General features: G+C 49.9%; 1 protein-coding gene across 2 annotated transcripts; it reads right to left on the minus strand.

The window, feature by feature from the left end:
* Positions 1–134: 134 nt before the first annotated feature.
* LOC101118647 (ubiquinol-cytochrome-c reductase complex assembly factor 2) lies at positions 135–26,034 on the minus strand. 2 transcript variants are annotated; one of them, XM_015102572.4, is made up of 4 exons: positions 25,877–26,034; positions 4,291–4,365; positions 3,461–3,530; positions 135–315 (listed from the first exon to the last, which is right to left on the minus strand). In XM_015102572.4, exons 1-4 carry the CDS (start codon positions 26,012–26,014, stop codon positions 188–190), a joined length of 411 nt encoding a protein of 136 aa, XP_014958058.2. In that variant the 5' UTR covers positions 26,015–26,034; the 3' UTR covers positions 135–187. The 2 variants fall into 2 exon arrangements, with proteins under 2 accessions (XP_014958058.2, XP_060259565.1); XM_060403582.1 differs by having other exon boundaries at positions 135–3,530.
* Positions 26,035–26,497: the final 463 nt, after the last annotated feature.

The following is a 26,497-nucleotide window of genomic DNA, read 5'->3' on the forward strand; positions in this document are numbered from 1 at the left end:
TCTCCCAGGGACGCCGAGCCTGACCGGAGGGTGGGCGGATGCTCAACCTGCATCCCTTCTCAGGCCGCAGCTCTCTCTAGAGAAACAAAGGCTTCCTTTCTGTGAAGGGCCGACGAGACTCCCGAGCCCGTGAGGATGGGGAAATCAGGGCGCTTTATTGACGGTGGCAACATACACGGCCCCACGCTTAGGTGCGCGGGCGCGGCAGGGCCCGCGCCCAGGCTGTGTGCTTCCCCTCGGGGCTCCCGGGGGCGAACTTCTCCTGCAGCTTCTTCCACGTGCCTTTATTCATCTCCTTAAACTCACCCAACGTCTCTGCAAAAGAAGAAGACAACAAAAAAACAGGTGAAGTGCAAAATCATTCCACAGGCTGGCCTCAAGGGCTTTCGCCATACAGGCATGCCTCTCTTCACAGAAAAAAGGATGTGCACAGCCCCAGCTTCTGAGAAGCGAGCCAAGCAGGGTAACAGACAGATATCGCGAGTGTGGATGAGCACTGGTGTGCCGAGACCGCGTCCTGACAGCGGCCTCTGCTCACGTGGTCCCCATGCAGCATCCAAGCAGGGCCCGCTCTGCCCAACCTGAGCCAGGACACGGCGCTGCTGTGTCAGCTTTGCAACCCACGCGTCCTGAGGCTCGACCCAAAACTCGACCTGAGCCACAGGGGCTGTCTCCGTTGTACAGATGTGGGGACTTGAGGCAGAGTCGGGTAAGGGAACCTGAGCAGGCTCTACGGCAGGAAGCGGCAGAGCTGGGGTCTGAACCCAGGCACTTATGTCCACCCACACCACGGGGATGAGCAGACACCCTCGACTCCAGGAGGGAGCTGGGCCTGGGCCCCCATCCCCACCCACCATTTCCACACTGGGTCCCCTCAAGCAATCAGGTTCCTCATCTGTGAGCCTCAGGTTCCTCATCTGTGAAGTGGAGACATAAACACCTTCCTCAGAAGTTGGGAGCTGTATTTTGGAGTAATTTCACTGATTTCTGACTGTGCTGGGTCTTCGCTGCTGTGTGGCCTTTTCTCTAGTTGCAGTGTGCAGGCTTCCCACTGGGGGCGCTTCTCTTGTAGCAGAGCACGGGCTCATGGGCTCTGGAGCACAGGCCCAACAGTTGTGGCTCGTGGGCTTACTTGCTCTGAGGCACGGGGGATTTTCCAAGATCAGGGATCGAACCCGTGTCTCCTGCATTGCTTCTGCATTGACAGGAGGATTCTTTACCATTGAGCTTCCAGTGAAAAGTGGAAAGTTGCTTAGTCGGGTCTGACTCTTTGTGACCCCATATACAGTCCCTGGAATTCTCCAGGCCAGAATGCTGGAGTGGGTAGCTGTTCCCTTCTTCAGGGGATCCTCTCAACCCAGGGATCAAGCCCAGGTCTCCTGCATTGCAGGCGGATTCTTTACCAGCTGAGCCACCAGGGAAGCCCCACAGGTTGTGACCTTTAAAGGAAATAATGGAGGTGATGTGCTTGGCACCTGGCCCACATTCAAGAAAAGGTGGCCATCTTCACAGACGTGAAGGCAGCAGGAGGCAGAGGGGCCTTCATTTAGAAACACACATCCACCCCTCCTCCCCACCCCTCAGCGACCAGGGCAGGGCTTCTCAGTCTCAGCACCAGCGAGGTTTAGGGCCAGGGAGCTCTCTGTTGCAGGGCAGACCCGGCACTGTGGCAGCATCTCAGCCTTGACCCACCGGACGGCAGTAGCAAACTGCCCCTTCCTGCCAAGCCTGACAACTAACACGGTCTCCAGGCGCTGCCAGTTTCCCTTTGAGGCAAAATCGCGTCCTAGTTGAGAACCACTGGTTCTCATGATACCTAATTTTACTTATATTTTAAATTTAGATTTTCACATTAATATTCATAGCCTGGATTTCCATTTCTTAATGAAACTTATGGAGAAAAAAGAATAGCTGTTCTGAACAAAAAGGTAACTTACATTATTACAATTATTGTCAGTGGACTCCCGACTAAATTAGGACCTGCACTGTACCCCAGCCACGAGCCCAGCATCCTACCCCGACTTTTCCAGAAGTCCAGACTGCCTCGTGGGGCACAAAACGGGATGCCATGGGCTCCCTGTCCCGACAAGCCCTGACGCTCCTTCAGAGACTCCGGGGACCCCACCCCAGGGTGGACACACTCGGGACGGACACGCGGTCACATGTCAGCATTTTCAGGCCCTCAGACCCTCACTACAGACAGCGCAAGGTGCTCTCCAGGCCTGCCAGAGGAGATAGTCGGTAACCTGATTCCAGAGTCACAACAGAAGTATGAGGCTTGCTGTGAAAGCTCATCAGCCAATTTCCCAAGGCTGAGCTCCTCGCCGTCCCAGAACAGGCTGCAGCATAGGCCAGTTGGGGAGGTCTTGCGTCTCCCCTCTTGGCGTCCCTGTTCTCCCCCAACCCAGCGTCCCGAGGGTTAACAAAGAGGCTGAGCTTCTAGAATTCCTTTCTATTCTGATTTCAAGTTCAAACTTTGCTTAAACTCTTTGGGGTCCTCACAATAACACTGTGCATCGAAGCTTGTAATTACATGGGCCTGGGGACATGGGGATATATTCACTTGGATATACATAAAATTGCCAATTAAGTAATTCTGCCTGGCCAAAGTATCTTCACCCTAGTTTTTCAGAGAGTACTGTAATAAAAATAGGATCAGGGTCACCACACAATGGCAGATGACACCACTAGGTTTTAATCTGTTCAGAAGGCTAAGAGTTTTCTGGAAGCCTAAATCCTCAAACCTTAGTGGCTGAAGGGTACCAGAGGAATAGGAAACAGAAATTTCTAGAGTACCAGAAGGCAAATGTTTCAGGGCCATGGCCTCCCAGAAAAGGTTAGCCTATTTTTAAATGCAGTGTCCTTGGCAATAAAAATAGTAATTTTCCAGAACCTGCCTGTTTCAACCCAGGCTCCCCCTGCCGCCACCCGCCACGTGCCCCTCCAGTGACAATGGAGATGGGGAAGAAGGAGGGGCTGGGCGAGGCAGGGTATTTCCTTTCTTGTTAGTCAGGGTCTGTCAAGGACTCCAAAACAAACCTAGTTAAACCCATATCTAACCCGCAGTCCATGTCCCCATACACGTCCACTGAATGGCTTTTTGTTTTAATTAAAACCCTCATTGTTTATAAAGCCCTCTTAGGACCATAAAAATAAAATTATTTTCCTTCCATCCTGATTTCAACTACTTCCATTTGGCAAATACATATTCCCTTGTTCCCTGCTGCCCAGTCTTGAATTTAAAAGCTCTGAAGATAAATTTGCTTTTTTTAAATAACGCCTTTGGCCTTCTCCATATTCTATGACCAAAAAACATGGGCCCTGTAGCTTCAGAATTTCCTGTGGGCTATTCCACAAGACTTTCCATCAAGCAAAGCTGTCTTATTAGATGATTCCCTGTGGCCACTCAAAAACCCATTTGCAAACCAACCAGAAACAGCAGCAGCTGCGCTTCCCATACCTGTGGACAGGATCAGCTTGTACTCTTCCAGGGACAGGCCGCTGAAGCTTGTGTCTCTGGGGCGAGGGTACTGGTCACAGGGGCAGAGAGGAAGGGGGGAGAGATTAGTTTCATGGCACACCCAGGGCCCACATCGTGGAGAGAGGCGAGCTCTCAAGGGCAGGCCCTGGGTGTCCAGAGGCCAGAAGGAGGGGAGCAGCGACACCTGGAGGCCACACCAGCGCCATCCCGGCTCTGAGGCGAGCACGCGGCTCGGAAGCTAGCCGGCGCCTGAGCCTCTGGAGACCCAGGCTGGGTCGGGAGGGGCCCCCGGGCAGTGCCATGCTGCTGCTCCCAGACCATACTTTGGGTCACGAGGATTTGGGAGAAATCCCCTTTTCATGCAGACTAGGCCTTCGGCCATGTGTATTTGTGGAATTACTGAGCACATTTTTCAAGACTGGGGAAGAAACAGTGGAATTTGACAGCAGACACATCAGGGCTGAGGAAAGGCCCAGCGTTTTCTGACAGGACTTCCTGGTCACCTCAACTTTGTTCCCAGTGTGGCAGGAGGGTGGGCAAATCTGTGCGAGACCCAACAGCTGTCAGACATGCCCAGAAGCACCCCCTGGCATACAAAACGTGGCTTTTCTTCAAAACTGCCAACAGCTTTCATTTAGGTGACCTAAAAGCCTCTACCAAGTGCCTTAGTTGGCTTGAAATTACTGGTTACATTTGAAAGTAGCAAAACCACAATTCTACACAAAACATCATATAATCAGATTTCCCTCACTCTTACTGGCTGTCTCCAGTCAGAGGGCTGGGGACAGAAAAGCCTGTGGCCCACTCACCTTGTGTTTGTAGTAGTTTGAATGGAGGCGTGCCAAGCTCTCGTACATCTGATCACAGGCCTCAGGCTCTGCAATCTGAAAAACAGAACCCCGAGAGAGTGAGCAAACGGGCCCTGCCCGAACCCGGCCTGCAGCGCATACCTTGAGGAAGGGCCCCACCTAAGCCAGGCCTTCCCAGGGAGCAGGCCTGCAGCGCATACCTTGAGGAGGGGCCCCACCTAAGCCAGGCCTTCCCAGGGAGCAGGCCTGCAGCTCTGCGCTGGCTTCTCCGACCACAGGTCCTGCTGTCGGAAATCTTTTTGGAATAATGATTCCACCTCAGCAACCCCCCAACCTGCAGAAAAACTCAACCAGCAAATCAACATTTGTGAGGCACCCGTGATGTGTGAATCAGCCAGCCACCGAGGCGGGAGGCATGCAGCAAAAATCCAACATTGGCAGGAGTGCCGGGGGCAGTGCGGGCCGCGAGAAGGCAGAGCAGGCGCGTTCCCGCGTGCCCCAGTGGTCGGCAGGTGACGGACGTGGGGCTAAGCAGGGCTCTGCAGAAGGCACAGGAGTTGGGGAGGGTGGAGCGGGCCTTCCCGGTGGAGGGGCCGCCTATGCCTCAGAGCGGGCCGCCTGGCTGCGGGCCTGAGCGTACACGGGAACAAGAAAGAGCGCTTTTTGAGTTAAACCTTCACGATACAGATTCTCTTATGAAAGGCCAAAAAAAAAAAAAAATCATCTGAACTTTCACCTGTGGTGAGTAGGGAGCTGCTGAATTTGTTTTAGGACGAGACAGGTGAGCTGAGGAGAACCGAGAGCGAGCGCCACTCAGGCGCTGTGAGGAAGGCCGGGGCAGAAGCACGCCCGGCAGACGGAGGAGGAAGGTGGCCCCGGGACCCCAGGGAGGAAGGGCGGCCCTCGGGGGGGACACGGGCTTTCCCCTTTCATGCCTCTTCCGAGTTTTCCCTTCCTTCTGCCTTTGCCAGTATTCAGCTACAGCTCCTTAGGTCATTCTGTCAAGAATTCTGAAAGCTCCCCAGGATGAAACTTTCTCTTCAATATTTTCTCCCAGAATTTCCAACTTAAATCCTCTCTCTCGAAGAAAGAACATGAATAAGTCAGCAGGTAAGTGTTCAAGAGGGAGCTCTGCTCTGCCTCCACGTGCGCGCCAGATAGCGTCCCCACTTTACGGCGGACAAAGAAGACAACCCGTCACCGAGTCCTCCTCGCTCCACCCCCAGCTCAGGCCACCTGTCAGCGGGACGCCCGGGCAGCCACGTCAGAAGAGAAGAGGTGAGGGGCTGAGGAGGCAGCCAGCGTTTGCTGAATAATAACCAAAGGCACTATTTGGATGGATCAGGGTTAAAGGGCTGAAAAGAAAGAACGGATGGAAAAGCAGGAGGCCGGTGACTGAGTTCTGGTTCCCCAAGGCAGCGCTTTCAAAGTCCAGCTGGAAAAGAACCTGCAGCGCGCACTGTGCGGGAAGAGCATTTTGAACGTTCTGTCTTTGGCAGGGCGTGCAAAACCAAGAGCTAACCAGACGGCAGATGAGCAGAAGGCGCAAGGCGCAAAAGGGAAAAGAGTAACACCAGCCAGACTTCTCGCGGCGGCCGTGTAGACTGTCACAAGGCATTGGATGGATGTGCTCACGTCTAAGCTGACAGAACTCCGGTGCGCCCCGCCCATGCTGGAGCAGGGGTCCGTGGCTGTGGGCAGCAGCAGGGTCAAGCCACCGTGTCTGGATCCCGTCACTTATGAGCTCTGGGGTATCGGGCAAATCATCCTCTCTCTCCTGACACTTAATCTCCTGAGAATGACGACATTCTCTCATATAACCACAGAACCATGAGCAAATTCAGGACATTCAACATTGACACAACACTTCTATCTATCCCAGCGTCCATATTCCAACTCTGTCAACTGTCTCAGTGAAAATCCTTGTAGGAAAACAGTACTCTAGGCTCGCCTCCAGCACTACCTGCCACATTCCTTTCTCTTGCAGCCAGGACACCTCAGCCTTTCTTTGTCTTTCCTATATTGACATTTTTGAAGCATACTGGCCAAATTAACCCTTCTTTTAAAAGAAAGATAACGATATTCCCTCTTTCTGAGGGTGATGTGAGGGTAAGTGAGGTAAACGCCTGAACTGCTCTGAATTCAGGGCCCGGGACGCTAGCGAAGGTGGTTACTATTAGTAGTCAACAGTTACAGGAGACACAGGCCTACCAGGTGAAAGAGAAGACTTCAGGATGAGCCCTGCGACAGCGGAGTGAGGGTGTGGGGAGGGCACCCCGACGCCACTGGCGGAGCCAGGGGGACCCACCTGGGATCCTGGCGGGGGTGGGCAGTAGCCCCCACGGGTCGGGTGCCCTCCAGGCACGGGGCCGGCTCGTGCCCACGCGGAGGGGACATCGGTAGATCAGTGCTGCTGGTACGGCTGGAGGCGGAAGTGACTGCCGAAGCTCCGCTCCAGTCCTGACCCTGATGGCTCTCAGTGGGCCCCAAGTGCTCCACGGCCACCCCAGCAGAGATCACACACCGACCCTGTCTCTGCCAGGCGAGTGGCCGCCTGCAGCACCTGTTCCCTGCCTGCAGGCCCTGCGTCCTGACCTTCCCCTCCTGCACCACTGACCACTGTCCCAACCCAGCTCTCACAGTGTGACTCTGGCCAGCACCCCGCCTGGCTCCCCCGGGCACAGACCACCGGCGTGCTGCATCCTCCCCAGTCCGAGCTCCCACCAGACCCTCGCCCTCAGGGTCCCTCCAGCAGGAGTCCCCGCCTGCCCCTCCTCTGAGTGTGATGGTGACAGGGGGCTGGAGGCCTGCTTAGCCACCTCCTCTGTACCCTGGGGGGAGGGCAGGGGGTCCCCTTGCTGCCCAGCGCTTCCCACCTCTGGCAGAGCAGGAGAGCAGAGGGGAGGGACAGGGAGGGGAAGGGGTCACCCTGCAGTGCACCGTTCAAACAGCAAGGCGACCCTCTGGGTTCCCTCGACCTTTCAAAAGTCTTTCAGTGTTAAAAAGACAGTCTCCCAGACACTTTCCGTAACGTCTGGAGCTCACTGAATAATCTGACAATCACCTCTAAATGACCAACCACCAAAAAATGAACTTGTCACTCAATTTCCCATTTGAGGTCAGAAGGTGTCTATACAAGGCCGTAAAGGTAGCTCAGTGGAGGTGATGGGAGCTGAGGTATGGCAGTTTCTGGCCAGTTATTACCGCCTTAGCAGAGATGGAGCCATGGCCAATTCTGGGGTTCTAGTCACACCCAACCCAAGCTCGGCAAGTACAAAATAGTCTTATTTACTACTTAAAAGTACATCCATAGAAACAATTCTCTAATTCCAGAAGCCTTACCACACGCCCACATCCTACACTTTATTCACAGGTTTCAGCACAAACACTGAATTCTGAAACACTTTCCCCTGATGAGGTGTACTGTGCACTTTAGGAAACATTCTCACAGACAATCTTTAAACTACCTGATTCTGATTCACACCTAATGAGATTACGGACATTTCAGGACTAATAGCAGCACTGGGTTTGAAAAAGGCAGCAAGGGATATTGTGGGAAATCCAGCTCTGCTCCCTAAATGTGAATGAAATAGATGTTCAGCTGACAAAGTGTCCTCGATGGCTCTATTTTTGCTGCCTTTGCATTTCCCCTGCTCAGTCGTCAGTAAATTTCTCTTTACCATATTAAACTTTTATACATATGAATCTACATGGCTGCCGCAGGCACTGATTTCAATTTTCAGAATTGAGTTTCGGGTGGCGACAGCAGCTGCCACAGCGGCCCCTGTTCTCGTCACACAAAGGGATGCATGAGCACTTTCGGGAAAGGGCGCTGCAGACTGCTTTGCCAATTAAGGTAGGGCTGGATTCAGTCCAGGAGGATCTATGAAAAAAGTTTTCCATGACTTGGTAATGAACTTCCGAAATGAGTTCATCCCGTTATGGGAGTCTATTCCCTTGAGTTCAACTGAAAATCTTTCTTGAGCACCTACTATGTAGAGTGCTCTGCTAGGCGGCTGCCAGGGGACATAAAGACCCAGCCTCAGCTCCAGAGAAGTTGACGATCAAGCTGAGACAAGATACACACACAATAAAAATAAAAAATGACCAGGACAGACTGTAACTGAGTGCCGGAGTTACAGGAGATCAGAGGCAGAAGCTAGAGAAGAGGCCTGGTTCCCACGGCAGGTGTGGCAGGGAAGGTTTGGGTTTCACTGCAGTGACAGCTGAGTGATACAGGGTCAGAGGCGCTCACTTTGAGGAGTACAGACTTCAGAGCTGGACTCGGTGGAATGGGGATCAGAGGCACTGGGAAGAAGAGGCATGAAAAACCAGGGGACAAGCATGGTCCAGGGTCGTAAGTGGCTCCAAGGAGTGCTTCAAGGCCTGGGAAGCTGCCAGATTCCTGACAAGCCCTGTGTCTGAGCCTTCAGCCACAGGGCACGAGGTTCTCAAAGGGTAAGAACCACCGAGGGGCTTCCCTGCTGGCTCCACCTGCTGATGCCAGAGACACAGGTGTGAGCTCTGATCTGGGAGGGTCCCACATGCCGCAGAGCGTGCGCCACACTGTGAGCCTGTGCTCCACAGCCTGAGAGTCGCACCCCCCGAGCCCACGCGCCACAACCCCCGAGCCCACCTGCCACATCCCCTGAAAATCATGTGCCACAACCCCCGAGCCCACGTGCCACAACCCCCGAAGATCATGCGCCACATCCCCCAAGGCCACACGCCACAACCCCCGAGCCCACCTGCCACATCCCCTGAAAATCATGTGCCACAACCCCCGAGCCCACGCGCCACAACCCCAGAGCTGATGTGCCACAACCGCCGAAGATCACGTGCCACAACCCCAGAGTCCACGTGCCACAACCCCCGAAGATCACGCGCCACAGCCCCCAAGCCCACGTGCCAGAACCCCTGAGCCCACGCGCCACCACCCCCGAGCCCAGGCGTCACCACCCCCGAGCCCAGGCGCCTCCAGCTTGAGCCCACGCACCAGAACTCCACGTGCCCTAGAGCCCATGCTCGGCACAGAGAGAAGACACTGCAACGAGGAGGCCGTGCGCTGCAACCAGAGACAATCCTGAGTGGCAACAAAGACTCGGCACAGCCAAAAAAAAACCACTGGGGGCAGAGATCAAGATGGCGGAATAGGAGGATGTTGAGCTCATCTCCTCCCACAAATACATCAAAATATCTCCATGTGGAACAAGTTCACAGAATACCCACTGAACACTGGCAGAAGATCTCATATAACCAAAGCTGTAAGAACAATCACCATATAACTGAATAGGATGAAAAAATAAAAATAAAAGGAATCAGGACAGGAGGAAGCTTTCATTTCAAAGGGAAAAGGTTCCCTTACCCTGGGAAGCCCCTTCACTGACTGGAAGGCCCACTGGAAGACAGGGAGCCTCAGAGGAGAGTGCAGTGCCGGCCTGTGGAAGGCAGGAAGAGGGAGACAAGCAAGACAGCGCAGGCAACCTTGCTGCACTTCCCAGCCCCCCAGGACACACGCCTGCTGGCGTGGAGAATGGCTGCGGCAGGCACTGGGCCTTCAGAGGGCTCCCCTCGGCTGTGCAGAGGCAGCCCACAGGGCCTGCAGTGTGGTTTGAGCTGCAATGGCAGGGGGTGGAGCATGTCAGGATAGAGCCCAGGTCTGCCACAGGAGCCACCCCTTCAACGTGGGGGTGGGGACGGCATGAGCCCGCCACAGCAACCTTGCTCTCAGGCTGTCGCAGCGGGCATGGCTCTGCCCCGAGCTCTGGGGGTGTGCAAGCGCCAGTGGCTTGCCCACAGGTGGAGGTGGGGCTGCAGTCTGAGCTGACTCCTGGCGGGTGAGTGACCAGCAAATTTATGCCGACAGCAGCATCTAGGGGCCATCTGAGCCAATTAATGGCGCTCCCCCAGCGGAGGCAGGGCTGGAGCAGGCATACAGGGGAGCGGGGCTGACATCTGAGCTGATTCCTGGTACTCCCACAGCAGAGGCGGGGCCAAGGGCAGTGCCAACAACAGTGTGCTCTGAGAGCATGCACACAGGTGACAGGAAATGCCACGGGGCACACGTCCCGGGAGACAACTCCTGCAGAGGAACACACAGCAGCTCCTTTTCCAGTGGAGCACGCCAGTCCCACCGACCTCACGCCACAGCCTGCAACTGGATTTGGGGCTTCTACTCCAACAGCTGGGGACTAGACCCTGCCCCTAACAGGGCTGTGACAAGCACAAAGCAAAGAGGAGGCCCTGCCCAGCACCCAGGGCAGGCTGTGGTCACCACAACAGCAGCCACACTGCCGTCAAGGGGGCAAGGGCCAGCACACGTGACGAAAGACACGGCAGGCATCCGTAACAAAGCAGCCCTCACACCAAAAATACTCGGCTCACACAGGCCACACAGGGATGGTCCCGTTTAAAACCAGCTGCTCATGATCACAGTAGATGACCGTTTTCTCTAGATTCAGAGTCACAGTAATCTAAGTAAAATAAAAAAGCAGAGGAACCATTCTCAATGTAAGGACAAGAGAAATCCCCTAAAAGACCAAACAATGAAACACACCTCTCCAGTCTACCAGGTCCTGGGTTCAAAAGAAAGGTAAAGAAATGGTCAAGGAATTAAGAAAGGCGATGGACAGAAATGCAGGTAACTGTCACAAGGAGCTAACCTCAGATAAAATGGCAACCCACTCCAGTACTCCTGCCTGAGGACTACTCGGACACAGGAGCCTGGCAGGCTACGGCCCATGGGGTCACGAAGAGTCAGACACGACTGAGCGACCAACACACAGTGTTAGATACGCAGGTGATACCACTCTAATGGCAGAAAGTGAAGAGGAACTAAAAGGCCTCACGATGAGGGGGAAAGAGGAGAGCGACAAAGCTGGCTTAAAGCTCAACCTTCAAAACACTAAGATTGGGGCATCCAGTCTTCATGGCAAACAGGTGGGGAAAAGTAGAAATGTTAGGGAAAGCACACTGACTCAAGCTGCCCACCCTGGCCAGCCACCACAGTTTTACGACAGGAGGCCCTGGTAAGGAACACGGAACTAATAAGCCACCACCAACAGGGAAAGTTAGGGAAAGGTCAAAAAGGGACACCACGTGCCCAGCCACCTTCCAGAATCCTTCTCTCTGGCATCCATCTTGGCTGAACAAGGCGTGCACCACCAGGAAGGACTCTGAGTCAGAACAACTGGCTAAAGACAACCCGGAAGCTAATCCCATCACCATAAAACCGGAGACTGTGAGCCACGTGGCAAAGCTGTTCTCCTGGGTCCCCTCACCCCACTGCTCTCCACCCGGGCGCCCCTTCCCAATAAAGCCTCTTGCTCTGTCAGCTAGTGTGTCTCCTCGGATAATTCATTTCCGAGCATTAGACAAGAGCCCATTTCGGGCCCTGGAAGGGGACCCCCTTCTTGCAACAGAGATAGTGACAGACTTTATTTTGGGGGGGCTCCAAAATCACTGTGGATGGGGACTGCAGCCACAAAATTAAAAGACACTTGCTCCTTGGAAGAAAAGCTATGACAAACCTTGACAGCGTATTAAAAAGCAGAGACATCACTTTGCCAACAAAGGTCCATCTAATCAAAGCCATGGTTTTTCCAGTAGTCATGTACGGATGTTAGAGTTGGACTATAAAGAAAGTTGAGCGCCAAAGAGTTGATGCTTTTGAACTGTGGTGCTGAAGAAGACTCTTAAGAGTCCCATGGACAGCAAGGAGATCAAAGGAGATCAGCCCTGAATATTTATTGGAAGGATTTATGCTGAAGCTGAAGTTGCAATACTCTGGCCACCTGATGAGAAGAGCCAACTCACTGGAAAAGACCCTGATGCTGGGAAAGACTGAAGGCAGGAGGAAAAGGGGGAAACAGAGGATGAGATGGTTGGATGGTATCACTGACTCAATGGACATGAGTCTGAGCAAGCTCTGGGAGATGGTGAAGGACAGGGGAGCCTGGTGTGCTGCAGCCCATGGGCTCACAAAGAGTCAGACATGACTGAGGGACTGAACAACGATGAATATAAAGAAGAGGAATCAGAATCAGAGAACTCAACTGCCGAGATGGGAACGAAGCTAAAGGCAGTAGCAGCACACTAAGTAATGCAGAAGGGTGAATAAGTCATCTGGGAGACTGTCAACCACGAACCAGCATTTGCCAAGAGCACATCAACTGAACAGCACCACAGGCCTTTGCCATCTGCCTCTGTGGAGACAGGACGCCGAGCTGCTGCAGCTGCTGACCTTCCACACGCCCTGAGGGGAGTTCAGGGTGGAGAGGGGGCACTCTGTGCTCCAGGGCAGCTGGTGGAGCAGGTCTTTAGACAGTAAGGTGTTTGCAGGAACTGATTTCACAATCCCAACCCTTGCATCTCTTCATATCTAGAAAAGCACTAAGTCCCTTCATGGTGACATCAGCTCCTTCTGAAGAGCAGAAATCCTTTGGTAAAGTAAGCACTTAACTGCATTGAACTCCCCCTTCACCAAAATCTTATATATTGACCTAACCTACTGCCTCTTTGCAGCAGTCTGTCAGAGCTATCTGAGAGATAGCTATCAGAGCTATCTGTCTCCCAGCAGTCCTCCTTTTGCCCCAAATAGAACACAACCGGCAACTCTCACATTATACATCTTTTTAGTCAACAAGGCAAAATAACAGAAATCAGTTAGAATGGCAGAAAGACAAATGGGAAAAGAAATGAAAGCAACATATAAGGCTTATGGGATACAAAGCGTGCCAATCTATGCATAAGGATTTGAGAAGAAGAACGTTAAAGAAATTATGGCTGAAAACTTGCCAAACCGGAAGAAGGAAACAGATATCGAAGTACAGGAAGAGCAGAGGGTTCCAAATAAGAGGCGCCCGCCAGGACGTCTCATAATTAAAATGGCAGAAGTTAAAGATAAAGAGAGAACTCTTTAAGGCAGCAAGAGGAAAACAAGAGAGTAAGTTGCAAGGGAACCCCCATGAGTATCAGCTGATTTCTCTGTAGAAATTCTGCAGGCCAGAGGGAGCAGCAAGATACATTCAAAGTCCTGAAAGGCAGAAACCTGCAACCTAGGGTGCTCTACCCAGCAAGACCATTATTCACAACAGAAGGAGAGGGAATGGACCTCTCAGACAGGCACGGACTAAAAGAATACAGCAATACTTAGACCTATCCTGAAGAGAGTATTGAAAGGTCTTCTCTGAATAGAAGAGAAGCAAGAACCTTTAGGAAAGGGAAAATCACAATAGAAAAAGCAAAATATATGAAAGGACTGTAGATCACTTCAATAAACCAAAACATACATTAAAAAAAAAAAAACAGAGAAAAAATTTGTGAAAGCAATTATAACCACAGTGAACAACAAAAGGATGAAGATGTAAAACAGGACATTAAAGTCACAGCACTCTTATTTGGGAGAGCGGAATAAGAAAGTGTGGGTTTTTTTGGTTTTGATGCATTTGAGCTTATACGACTACTGGTCTAAAGCAAACAGGTACCATCAAACCATAAAAGGAAAAACAAAAAGACAGGAACAAAGCAGCAACATAAAGTCAACTGGAAAACCAGGTTTAGAATGGCAATGAACACAAACCTATAGACAATTACCTTAAATGTCAATGGACTAAGTGCTCTGATCAAAAGACACAGAATGGCAGACTGGGTAATAAAACAAGAGCCTACCGCATGCTGAACAGCCACTTTAGGGAGAAGGATAAGCACAGACTGAAAGTGAGAGGACGGAAAAACTATTTCACGCAAACAGAAACGACAAGAGTGGGGGTCACGGCATCGTAAGACAAAACAGACCTTCAAACAAAGGCCATAAAGAAAGATGCCCAGGGACACTATATAATGATAAAAGGGTCAATACAAGAAGAAGATATACTTAGTAATACATATGAACCCAATATAGGAGCACCTAAATAAATAAAACAAATTCTAGCAGACATAAAGGGAGAAACTGATGGGAATACAATACTAACAAGAGATTTTAATGCCCCTCTGACATCAACCAGTAATGCTGAAGAAGTTGAGGTTAAACACTTCTATAAGACCTACAAGACCTTCTAGAACTAACACCCAAAAACGATGTCCTTTTCATTATAGGGGACTGGAATGCAAAAGTAGGAAGTCAAGAGATACCTGGAGTAACAGACAAATTTGGCCTTGGCGTACAAAACAAAGCAGGGCAAAGGCTAACAGAGTTTTGCCAAGAGAACGCATTGGTCATAGCAAACCCTCACAAGAGAAGACTCTACACATGGACATCACCAGATGGTCAATACTGAAGTCAGACTGATTATATTCTTTGCAGCCAAAGACGGAGAAGCTCCATACAGTCAGCAAAAACAAGGCCAGGAGCTGACTGTGGCTCAGATCATGAACTTCTTATTGCCAAATTCAGACTTAAATTGAAGAAAGTAGGGAAAACCAGTAGGTCACTCAGGTACGACCTAAATCAAATCCCTCACGATCACACAGAAGTGAGAACTAGATTCAAGGGATCAGATCTGACAGTCAGAGGCCTGGAGAACTAGGGACAGAGGTTTGTGACACTGTACAGGAAGCAGTGATCAAGACCATTCCCAAGAGAAAGAAATGCAGAAACACGAACCAGTTGTCTGAGGAGGTCTTACAAACAGCTGAGAAAAGGAGAGAAGTGAAAGGCAAAGGAGAAAAGGAAAGATACACCCATTTGAATGCAGAGTTCCAAAGAACAGCACAGAGAGACAAGAAAGCCTTCCTCAGTGATCAGTGCAAAGAAATAGAGGAAAACAACAGAACAAGAAAGCCTAGAGATCTCTTCAAGAAAATTAGAGATACCAAGGGAACATTTCATGCAAAGATGGGCACAATAAAGGACAGAAATGGTATGGACCTAACAGAAGCAGAAGATATTAAGAAGAGGTGGCAAGAATACACAGAAGAACTGTACAAAAAGATCTTCATGACCCAGATAACCACGATGGTATGATCACTCACCCAGAGCCAGACATCCTGGAATGTGAAGTCAAGTGGGCCTTAAGAAACATCACTCCAAACAAATCTAGTGGAGGTAATGGAATTCCAGTGGAGCTATTTCAAATCCTAAAAGATGATGCTGTGAAGTGCTGCACTCAATATGCCAGCAAATTTGGAAAACTGAGCAGTGGCCACAGGACTGGAAAAGGTCAGTTTTCATTCCAATCCCAAAGAAAGGCAATGCCACAGGAGGTTCAAACTACTGCACAATTGCACTCATCTCACACACTAGCAAAGTAATGCTCAAAATTCTCCAAGTCAGGCTTCAACAGTACATGAACTGTGAAATTCCAGATGTTCAAGCTGGATTTAGAAAAGGCGGAGGAACCACAGATCAAATTGCCAAAATCTGCTGGATCATCGAAAGAGCAAGAGAGTTCCAGAAAAAATCTACTTCTGCCTTATTGGCTACGCCACAGCCTTTGACTGTGTGGATCACAACAAACTGTAGAAAATTCTTCAACAGATGGGAATACCAGACTACCTGACCTGCCTCCTGAGAAATCTGTATGCAGGCCAGGAAGCAACAGTTAGAACTGGACATGGAACAACAGACTGGTTCCAAATTGGGAAAGGAGTACATCAAGGGTGATACTGTCACCCTGCTTATTTAATTTATATATAGAGTATATCATTCGATATGCCGGGCTAGATGAAGCACAAGCTGGAATCAAGATTGCTGGGAGAAATATCAATAACCTCAGATATGCAGATGACACCACCCTTGTGCCAGAAAGTGAAGAACTGAAGAGCCCCTCAATGAAAGTGAAACAGGAGAGTGAAAAAGTTGGTTTAAAACTTAACATTCAGAAAATGAAGATCATGGCATCTGTTCCCATCAATCATGGCAAATAGATGAGGAAATAATGGAAACAGTGAGAGACTTTATGTTTTGGGGCTCCAAAATCACTGCAAATGGTAACTGAAGCCAAAGACGCTTGCTCCTTGGAAGAAGAGCTATGATCAACTGAGACAGCGTATTAAAAAACAGAGACATTACTCTGCCGACAAAGGTCCATCTAGTCAAAGCTATGGTTTTTCCAGTAGTCATGCCTGGATGTGAGAGTTGGACTCTAAAGAAAGCTGAGCACCGAAGAACTGATGCTTCTGAAGTGTGGTGTTGGAGAAGACTCTTGAAAGTCCCTTGGAGATCCAACCAGTCAGTCCTAGAGGAAATCGACTCTGAATACTCACTGGAAGGACTGATGCTGAAGCTGAAGCTCTGATACTTTAGCCACCTGATGCGAAGAACTGACTCACTGGAAAAGACCCTGATGCTGGGAAGGATTGAGGACAGGAGGAGAAGGGGACGACAGAGGAGGAGATGGTTAGATGGCATCACCAACTCGATGGACATGAGTCTGAGCAAGCGCCATGAGTTGGTGATGGACAGGGAGGCCTGGCGTCCATGGAGTTGCAAAGAGTCGGACACTACTGAGCAACTGAACTAACTGACATCAACGGACAGATCTCCCAAACGGAAAACCAATAAGGCAACAGAGATCCTAAATGATGCAAGAGAACAGTCAGACTTAACTGATATTTTCAGGACAGTACATCCGGAAACTCAGAATACACGTTCAAGTGCACATGGAACATTTTTAGGATTGATGACTTACTAGGACATGAAACAATCTCCACAAATTTAAGGGGAGAGAAATTATTCCAAGCACCTTTTCTTACAATAACAGCATGAAACAAGAAATCAACCAAAGAAAGAGAAACGGGAGGGAAAAAAAGATTACACTGAGACTAAACAGCAGGATACTGAACAACCGGTGGGCCAATGACAAAGTCAAAGCGGAAATTAAAACATACCTTAAGACAAATGACGACGGAGATGCAACCAGACAAAAGCTACGGGACACGGCAAAAGCCATTCTTGGTGGAAAGGTCACAGTGATGAAGGCATTCCTCAAAAAGCCAAGAAAAAATATCAAATTATCCAACATACCGCTTAAAAGAATTACAAAAAGAAGAACAAACAAACCTAAAGTCAGAAGAAAAGAGACTGAAAACCTCTGGCTAGGCTCACCAAGAAGAAAAGAGAGGGGACCCAAACAAAGAAAACAAGAAATGAAAGAGGAGAAACGAGAACTGACATCACAGAGATGTAAGAAGCCGAGAGAGGATACCATGAACAGTTTATCTGCCAACAAACTGGATAATCTAGAAGAGATGGATGTTTCTAGAAACACACAGCCCACCAAAGCTGCTTCAAGGAACAGGTCATTTGTTTTGTTTTTTGGTTGCACTGTGTGGCTTCTGGCATCTTAGTTCCCTGACCAGGGACTGGACCTGGGTCATGGCAGTGAAAGCTCCGAGTCCTAACCACTGACCACCAGGGGGTCCCCAAAAGGAAATAGGTAATTTGAACAGACTGATCACCAGAAGTGAAACAGAAGCTGTAATATAAAAACACTCCCTGCAAACAAAAGTCCAGGGCCAGACGGCTTCACTAGGGAATACGACCAAACATACACAGAAGAACTAATACTGGTCCTTCTCGAATTCTTCCAGGAGACTGAAGAGGACGGGACACCCCTGAAGCCATTCCATGAGGCGACCATCACCCTGACATGAAAACCAAAGGCACCACCAAAAGAGAAAGCCACAGGCCCACATCTTTGATAAATACAGATGTGAAAATTCTCAACAGAGTACCAGCAGCACTTCCCTGGGGGTCTCGTGGTTGAGAATTTGCCTGCCAATGCAGGGGACACAGGTTCAATCCCTGGTCTGGGAAGATTCCACATGCTGTGGGACGGCTAACCTTATGTGCCACACCTATTGAAGCCCACAGGCTTTAGAGTCCGTGTACCGCAAGTACTGAGCTCGTGTGCCGCAAACACGTAAGCTCATGAGCTCTAGAACCTGTGTTTCACAAGAAAAGCCGCTGCGACGAGAAGCCCGCACACTACACCCAGAGAGTGCTCCCTGCTCACCAGAGCCAGAAAAAGCCCATGCACGGCAACAAAGACCCAGCGCCGCCAAAAATAAATAAATGTTAATTAAAGAAAAAAAATACTAGCAAACCAAATCCAGTAACACATAAAAAGGATCGTACACCATCATCAGGTTGTATTCATCCAAAGTTAATAAGAATGGCTCAACATACGCAAATCAGCGTGCTGCTGCTGCTAAGTCACTTCAGTCGTGTCCGACTCTGTGGGACCCCGTAGACAGAAGGCCACCAGGCTCGCCCATCCCTGGGATTCTCCAGGCAAGAACACTGGAGTGGGTTGCCATTTCCTTCTCCAATGCATGAAAGTGAAAAGTGAAAGTGAAGCTGCTCAGTCGTGTCCGACCACTCTTCGAGACCCCGTGGACTGCAGCCCACCAGGCTCCTCCATCCATGGGATTTTCCAGGCAAGAGTACTGGAGTGGGGTGCCATTGATACACCCCATAAACAAAAGACAAAAATCACATGATCATCTCAATAGGTGCAGAAAAAACATTTGATAAAATTCAATGTCCACTCATGATTAAAAACTCCTATCAAAGCAGGTATAGAGGGAACATATCTCAACATAATCAAAGTTTACTTATGACAAACCCACAACCAATGTAATACTCAGCAGTGAAAAGCTGAAAGCATTCCCACTAAAACCTGGAACAAGACAAGGATGTCCACTCTTACCACTTCTATTCAACATAATATTGGAAGTCCTAGTCACAGCAATCAGACAAGAAAAATAAAAGGCATCCAAATTGGAAGGGAAGAGGTAAACTGTCACTGTATGAAGAAGATATGATCCCCCATACAACAAACCATAAGATTCAACAGAAAAACTTTCAGAGCAGATAAATGAAATTAGCAAGGTAGGGCTTCCCGGTAGCTCAGTGCTGAAGACCCCATCTGCCCATGCAGGAGCCGTGGGTTTGATCCTTGGGTTGCGAAGATCCCCTGAAGATGGAAATGGCAACCCATTCCATTATTTTTGCCTGGGAAATCCCATGGAAGGGTAGCCTGGCAGGCTAGTCCATGGGGTTGTAAAAGAGTCAGACACGATTTCGTGATTAAATGAAAAAAACAAAGCAGGATGGAAGAGCCAAAGTACAGAAACCAACTGTGCTTCTCTACACTAACAATGAAACATCAGAAAGTAAAAAAAAAAATCCTGTTAAAATCTCATCAAAAAACAAAACACATTCTAGGAATAAACCTGACCAGGGAAGTAAAAGACATATACGCTGAGAACTATAAACACTGTGAGAGGAAACTGAAGATGATTCAAAGAAACGGAACTATATCCCATGCTCTTGCACTGGAAGAATTAAAATTGTTAAAATGGCCATGTTATCCAAAGCAATCTACAGATTTACTGCGGTCCCCATCAAATTACTCATGATATTTTTCACAAAACTGAAATAATCCTAAAATTTATCTTTAACCATAAAAGGCCCAGAATTTCCAAAGCAATCCTGGGGAAAAAGAACAAAGCTGAAGGCATAACCTTCCCTGCCTTCAGACAATAATACCACAAAGCTACAGTAATCAAAATAGTATGGTATTGGCACAAAATCTGTCATGTACATCAGTGGAACAAAGTAGAGAGCCCAGAAATAAACCCATACACGAAAAGACATTCTCTCTTTAGCAAGTGGTGTTGGGAAAGCTGCACACCTTCCTGTAAATCAATGACATTAGATTACTTCCCTATACCACACACAAGAAGCTCAAGATGGCTTAAAAAGTTAAACCTAGGACATGATACTATAAAACTCCTAGAAGAGACATAGGCAAAAGAAGAAATAAACAAGCAGCACCTAATCAAACTTACAAGCTTTTGCAAAGCAAAGGAAACTATAACAAAATGAAAAGACAACCTATGGACTGGGAGAAAATACCCCCAAACGATGCAACCGACAAGGGCTTAATTTCTAAAATATACAGAACAGCTCATACAACTCAACAATAAAAAAACACACAATCCAACTGAAAAATGGGCGAAAGCCTAAACAGACATTTCTCCAAAGAAGTAATACAGATAGCCAACAGGCACATGAAAAGATGCTCAACATCGTTGATTATTAAGAGAAATGCAAATCAAAACTAAAATAATGGATTACCTCACATGCGTCAGAATGGCAGTCATCAAAAAGCCTACAAACAACAAATGCCGGAGAGGGTGTGGAGAAAAGGGAGCCCTCCTTCACTGCTGGTGGGATCAGCCCCTATGGAGAACAGTACAGAGTTTTTTTGTTTTTGTTTTGTTTTTGTTTTTTTTTTTGAAGTTTTATTCCAGTTTTATTCAGACTTGTGAAGTTTTACTCAAGTTTTATCCTGAATTAGGCAGGGACTTTCAGATTCATAGTGAAAGTGAAAGTGAAGTCGCTCAGCCGTGTCCGACTCTCTGCGACCCCGTGGACTGTAGCCCACCAGGCTCCTCTGTCCATGGGATTCTCCAGGCAAGAATACTGGAGTGGGTTGCCATTTCCTTCTCCAGTACAGAGTTTCTAAAAAACTAAAGAGTTGCCACACGATTCAGCAATCCTACTCCCGCGAATGTATCTGGAAAAGACTAGAACTCTACTTAGACAAGATGCTCACACCCCATGTTCCCATCAGCCAAGACGCGGGAGCAGCCTGAGCGCCCATCAGCAGAGGAGTGGACAGAGAAGACGCAGTGCACACACACACTGGGGTGTTACCAAAAGAGAATGGAATAAGGCCACCTGCAGCATCACGGATGGACTTGGAGATTACCACCTTAAGTGAAGTCAGTCACAGAGAGACAAGCACCACTTATCTGTGGAATCTAAAAAATGATGCGAATGAACCTATTTACAAAACAAAAACAGACTTACCGCACAGAAAATAATCTTAAGGTTCCCAAAGGGGAAGCAGGGGAGGGACAAATTAGTTTGGGATGAACAGATATACAGTACTATACCTAAAACAGATAAACAAGGATGACTGCACAGCACAGGGAACCATGTCCAGTATCTTGTAGTGACTCCTGAGGGAAAGGAATCTGGAAAGAACATACATATGTATGACCGAGTCACTTTGCTACATACCTGAAACAAAGACTGTAAATCAACTATACTTGACAAAAAGAACTGACTACATCACGGCCAGTTTAGGAGGCAGTGGGGAGAGGCCCTCGCTGGGCCGGAGCAGGTGCTGGGGTCCGGTGCCGGGGGGACACAGGCGATCAGAGAAGAGCGAAGGCCTCACCAAGCTGCACTAGTCCAGGAGGCAACAGGCAGACCCTCAGATCTCTAAGGGGGGACCCACTGACAGTGGTGGGCAGTCTAGAACTCCAGTGGGCGCACCTACATCTCTGAACATGCCTAGAAAACTGCCAAGCCTTGGTCTAAACGCCACCTTAACTCCCCCAGCTCCATCAGAACCAGGGGAGGAAAAGAGCCGGAGACACCTGCATTCCCTCTCAGGCCTGATTCCATAACGGCCGCTTTGCAGTGGGCTCAATATTACAGCTAGAAAATTGCACAATCCGCCCTCAGGTCATGCCTCAATCACCAGAGGAGCCACACAGTGGGCGACGCTGGATGGCGGCCCCTGCCAGCAGACGGCACACTGAGCCACAGACCCAGGCCTTGACTGGATGACTGAGAAAACAGGAGAGAAAACCTTTCAGTTCCCGTCTGAGGAGTTGGATGTATCACCTACATTACCGCCACCCCAAAAAAAGTTCAACTCCTTTCAAACGGGGCTGCTATTATTTCAACTTGGGTATTTAACAGAACTCCCTGGTGGGAGAGCCCCTTCCTGGGTGGCTCCTCTGAGCTGAGCCCCATTCTAGTTAAGTGGGCGCTGCCAGGAAGCCGCCTGTGCGCCTAATGAACTCATTAGAAGGGCTGGCGCCTTCCCCTGTACTTAAGTCAACAATTACTCTTGTTTTGCCACCTTCTCCCGTGTTGTGATTCTTTTATTAATCTCTTGGTGCTACAGGGAACATGCACGCTCTTAAGGAAACTGGATTGAAAGGAGGCAAAATCCATAAACATTAACTTTAAAAAACTGCACAATAGAACAGAGGATGAAAGAGGTGTTAAGCAGTGTTCTCTCTTCCCACCAACCCCTCCCTCTCGGTGGGCTGAGGGTGGAGCGGACCATGAGATTCCCTAGAGGGCAAGCCGCAGGGGGACAGATGGAGGCGGCTATTTTTGTGCTCTGGCTTCGGGTCTGAAGGATTAATTTGCTTTCTAGGGGTTCTGGCTTTTCTGTGCTCCTATCCCACCTGAGGACAGTCTTTCCCCATGTGCACTGGGGAGGGAGGGGTTGGGCCAAAGAAAAGCAGGTGGGCAAACTGAGAGCTGTTTCATTCTTTGCCCAAACTGCCCATGGGCCAAAGAGGTTCTGAGCAGGAAACGAGGGGAAGGGAGGGCTTGAAGTTCAGGGAACAGGACCCTTTCTAACAAGAAGAAATAACTTGGGAGGAATGGGAGCTGAGGAAAGATCAGGCACAAAGGAAACCACGCTCCCTGTCCTGCTGCTTAACTCCCAGGGACTCCAAATAAGTCACTTTTCTGATTTCATTTGTTTGCAAAGTGACAATAGCAGTGGTGACCTCACCTCAGCCGCACTAAGGATTAGACTGAGCTCACGCACACAAGTGTGCCAGGCATGCGTTCAGCGTTACCGTTCAGATGCAGGGAGCCACGAGGCCGAGAGCAGGACTGCCTGTCGCTCCCCTCTACGGGAACAAACACGCTGCAGAGGAGAGCCTCCCACTCTGGTCCTGTCTTTCCGGCAACTGGCAAAACCAAGGGGGAGACCCACACCGATCAGCTGACTGGCCGCCAGTTTAATGAACCACCTTTCTTTCTCAAGGTCTTTATAAATGATTCGGGGGTGTCAGTGGGAGTGACTCAACGCTGCTCTCAACTCCAGCAAGGGACTACTTCTAAAAATTACCGCAAAGATTTACAAAGCCTGGGAGCATTCTCAGGCGACAGAAGGATGAGGGACCACGACAGTGGTCCTGAGTAATGTGCCTGCTGCCATCGTGATGCACTGGTTCACTCTACCAGGGACGCGTTCATCAGCGGCTCGGGAACCATCAACCAAGCCATGAGTCACATCTGCAGCCATGACTCAAATCTGTGGGCCTTCTACTCTTCAGAACCGTCTCCCTAAGTGATGACAAGGGATGACAACCCCACAAGAGAAAGCTCAGTCCTCTTCTTCTGGCTCCTCTTACTCTAACAGTCAAATGGTGACTGTCAGACTCTCACCTTCCCAGGGTCTAACCTCTGGCAGCTTCTCTGCTGGCTGGTTTCACCACTCGAATTTTATCAGCGTTAAGTCACGTGCCTGCCCAACCGTAACCTCCCCGGTGGTAAGGACCAGGTTCTGTCCCTCTTCTGCCATTCCTGCAGTTCCCCACAGAATGAGCGCTCAAATTAATTCTCACCCTCAGGACACAGAAACATTCCCCCGCTCTTCACAACCTCTCTCCACCTAGGGCTGCTTCATCTGCAGCTGCATTCCAGCGATGTTCCTCTCAAGAGCCATAACCGTAATTTATTTACCCATTCATTCATTTACTGAGTGTCTTTTATTGCCAGGAACTATGCTAGACGCTCTGGGGAGAAAGATAAAAATAGCACCATCTCTATTCTCAGGAAGCTCACACTGAAAACACAGGGGGTGCAGAGCCCTAGAAAGACTACAGGATTTGCAGAGTTGGAATAGTTATGACTCCTGCCTTCAAGATCTTTATACTATGGGCCAGTGAAGACCCCTGGAATAAGCGTGAAGGCCCTCATTGTTGTGAGACCCCCGCCCCATTCCCGAAGCCCTGAACCAGACATCCCGTCCACGCCCACCACCCAGTCAGCACTTGGTTCCTGTGATGCCACTGGGCACGTTGTCCTTGTTCCATCAGGGTGGCTGGCTTGACTCTGGGCTGGACTAAGTTCAAAAAAGGCAATGTTCCTGCTTTGACAGGTTGTGGCCAAATTTTTACAAAGTCATTTCTTCAGAATGTGTGTGTACGTACATATCACATCTCATGTATCTGACCTCTTGCCTGAGCCCCAGGCTCAAATATCCCACTGTCAACTTGATATCTGCACTTGGAAGTAAATCCACTTTGCATCTCAAGTTAAACACGTCTAACACCAAATTCAGGATGCTCTTCCCACACCCCACCTGCTCCTTATCTTGCTTCTTCCTCAGCTCAATAAACAGCACCACCCTGCGCCCAGTAGCTCAGGCCAAAACAATCTATCCTTGGTTCCTCTTCCCCTTTACTCTACATCTAATAGATGAAAAAGCCCTGCTGATACAACCTTCACATTGCAGTCCAAGTCTGGCCACTTCCATCTCCTGTGCTGTTATCTTATATCCAAGCCCCCACCATTTCCTGTCTGGGCTACTAGAAGAGCCTCCTCTCCAGCTGTTCCTATTCTTGCCTCCATATAATCCATCACTGATACAACCAGTGCGGTCTTAAAAAAAAAAAAGAGTACATTAGGTTACATCAGCCGGCTGACTAAGCTTCCAGAATAGCTTCTCTCTGGTATTTATGATAAAATCCAACTCCTAACCAGAGCCTGCCTAGAAGATCCTATGATGCCTGGCCCTTGTCTTCTTCTGACTCACACCTCTTAGCAAATGCCATTTCACTCACTACCCTTCAGCCACTTGGGCTTTCTTTTTGCTTCCTGCCTCAGGACCTTTGCACCGCCTGAAAGAACACCAGGTGTCTTCACTGTTGGCTCATCGTCTTCCCTTAGGCCTCATCTATGTCTCACCTTCTCAGTAAGGCTTATCTATCATACCTAATATTACCCTTTTACCAGGGTACTCTATCTCATACCCCTCACAGTACTCATCTAGACTGTCCTAGGTATGTCTACTTGCTTACTGTGTCCCGAACTAGGACGTAAGCAAATTTCAAGTGGGCGGGACCTCATCTAATTAACTGCTGTCTCCCCAGCACCTGGCACAGTTCCTGGCACATAACGGCTGCTCCATAAGCACGTGCTATGTGAATGAACAAATCCCAGAGCCGCAGCCCTGACCTGGAGTTGAGAGCAAGAACACAGGTCCACTACTCACACCCAGGGGCTGAGCGTGAGGACTCAAACCTGCCGCACGAGTTACGGGGGCCCAGGAGACACACCAAGACTTAGCGGGCATCCTGCGGAGGTCCTTGGACAGCAGCTCAGTCACTGAACAACACTCCGAGGTACTGGCATCGTGTCAGGGGAGCAACAAGCCTATGACTGTCATCACCTAAGGCCGGTGCCGTGGGGCAACCTGGCTGCGCCCTGAGTCATCAAGAGCGTTTAAAAACAGAAGCCCTAGAGATTTTGATTCAGTAAGGTCGAACGGTCCCAGGCTACAGGATTTTAATAAGCTTCTTTAAGAGCCTGCAAAGTGCAGCTGGGTGAAAGCGCCCAGCAGCAGCCAGGGTCCCCGCTCTCCGCGGGGCCTCGGGCGATAGGGCGCTCCCGCGCACGTGCGCCCGGGCAGCAGAGGCGCGCGCATGCGCACGCCCGCCGCCGGCCGCTCGTGGCCCCGCCCCGCTTCGTCTTCCTCTCCCCTCGCCCCGACCGCCTCCCCGCCGCAGGCGGGCCCCACAGCCTGGTCACCTGGGTGTTCTCTCCCTCCCGAAAGGCCTGCGCTACCCGCTGCCGCAGATAAGCGCCCAAGTCCCGGCCCCGTTTGGTCTCGTCCACTGGCCATTCCTCACACAGCTTAAGAAACCGTCGGTAGCGGCTGGCCGCCATGTTAGGCCCCGCTTGACTCCGCCCCTGAGGGAGGAGTCGGCGCGGACAGACGGCGCTTGCGCACTAGGCGTCGCCAGCTTCCCGAAGAGGCGGGCCGGGAGGGACGAGCGAGCATGCGCCGCTGGGCGGCGCGCTTGCTGCTCCGTGGGAAGGGCCGCCGCTCTCTCGCCTCTGCAAGTTAATTCAGTGTTCCTCCTCCAGGAACTAGCCCAGCTCCCAGGGGCAAATCAGTCGCGTAGTATCCTAGGGACAGCTTTGCTCTTTTGCAATGACTGCACAAGCTCCAGACTAAAATAACTTTCCTCTGAGACCTCTGATAATTTGCATAACGGATTATTTTTGCATGTAAATACAGGTTCGAAGAAGATGCGTTTGAACTTAACCACGTGGCATGCACAGGTGGCTCGCACATCACTCCCCCTCCCCGCCCTTCTCTCAGCCCCTGTACTTGTCGCTACCACGTGGTTCTCTGCCACGACTTCC

This window comes from Ovis aries, chromosome 20 (assembly GCF_016772045.2).
Source record: "Ovis aries strain OAR_USU_Benz2616 breed Rambouillet chromosome 20, ARS-UI_Ramb_v3.0, whole genome shotgun sequence".
In the NCBI taxonomy this organism is placed as follows: Eukaryota; Metazoa; Chordata; class Mammalia; order Artiodactyla; family Bovidae; genus Ovis; species Ovis aries.

Excerpts from the sequence above, each read along its gene's own strand:
- LOC101118647 (XM_060403582.1), bottom strand. The coding sequence starts at position 26,014 with ATGGCGGCCAGCCGCTACCGACGGTTTCTTAAGCTGTGTGAGGAATGG. Across the intron at positions 4,366-25,876 it reads GGGAGGGAGAGAACACCCAG|ATTGCAGAGCCTGAGGCCTG; the intron begins GTGACCAGGCTG and ends TCTGTTTTTCAG. Across the intron at positions 3,531-4,290 it reads CAAACTACTACAAACACAAG|TACCCTCGCCCCAGAGACAC; the intron begins GTGAGTGGGCCA and ends CCCTGTGACCAG.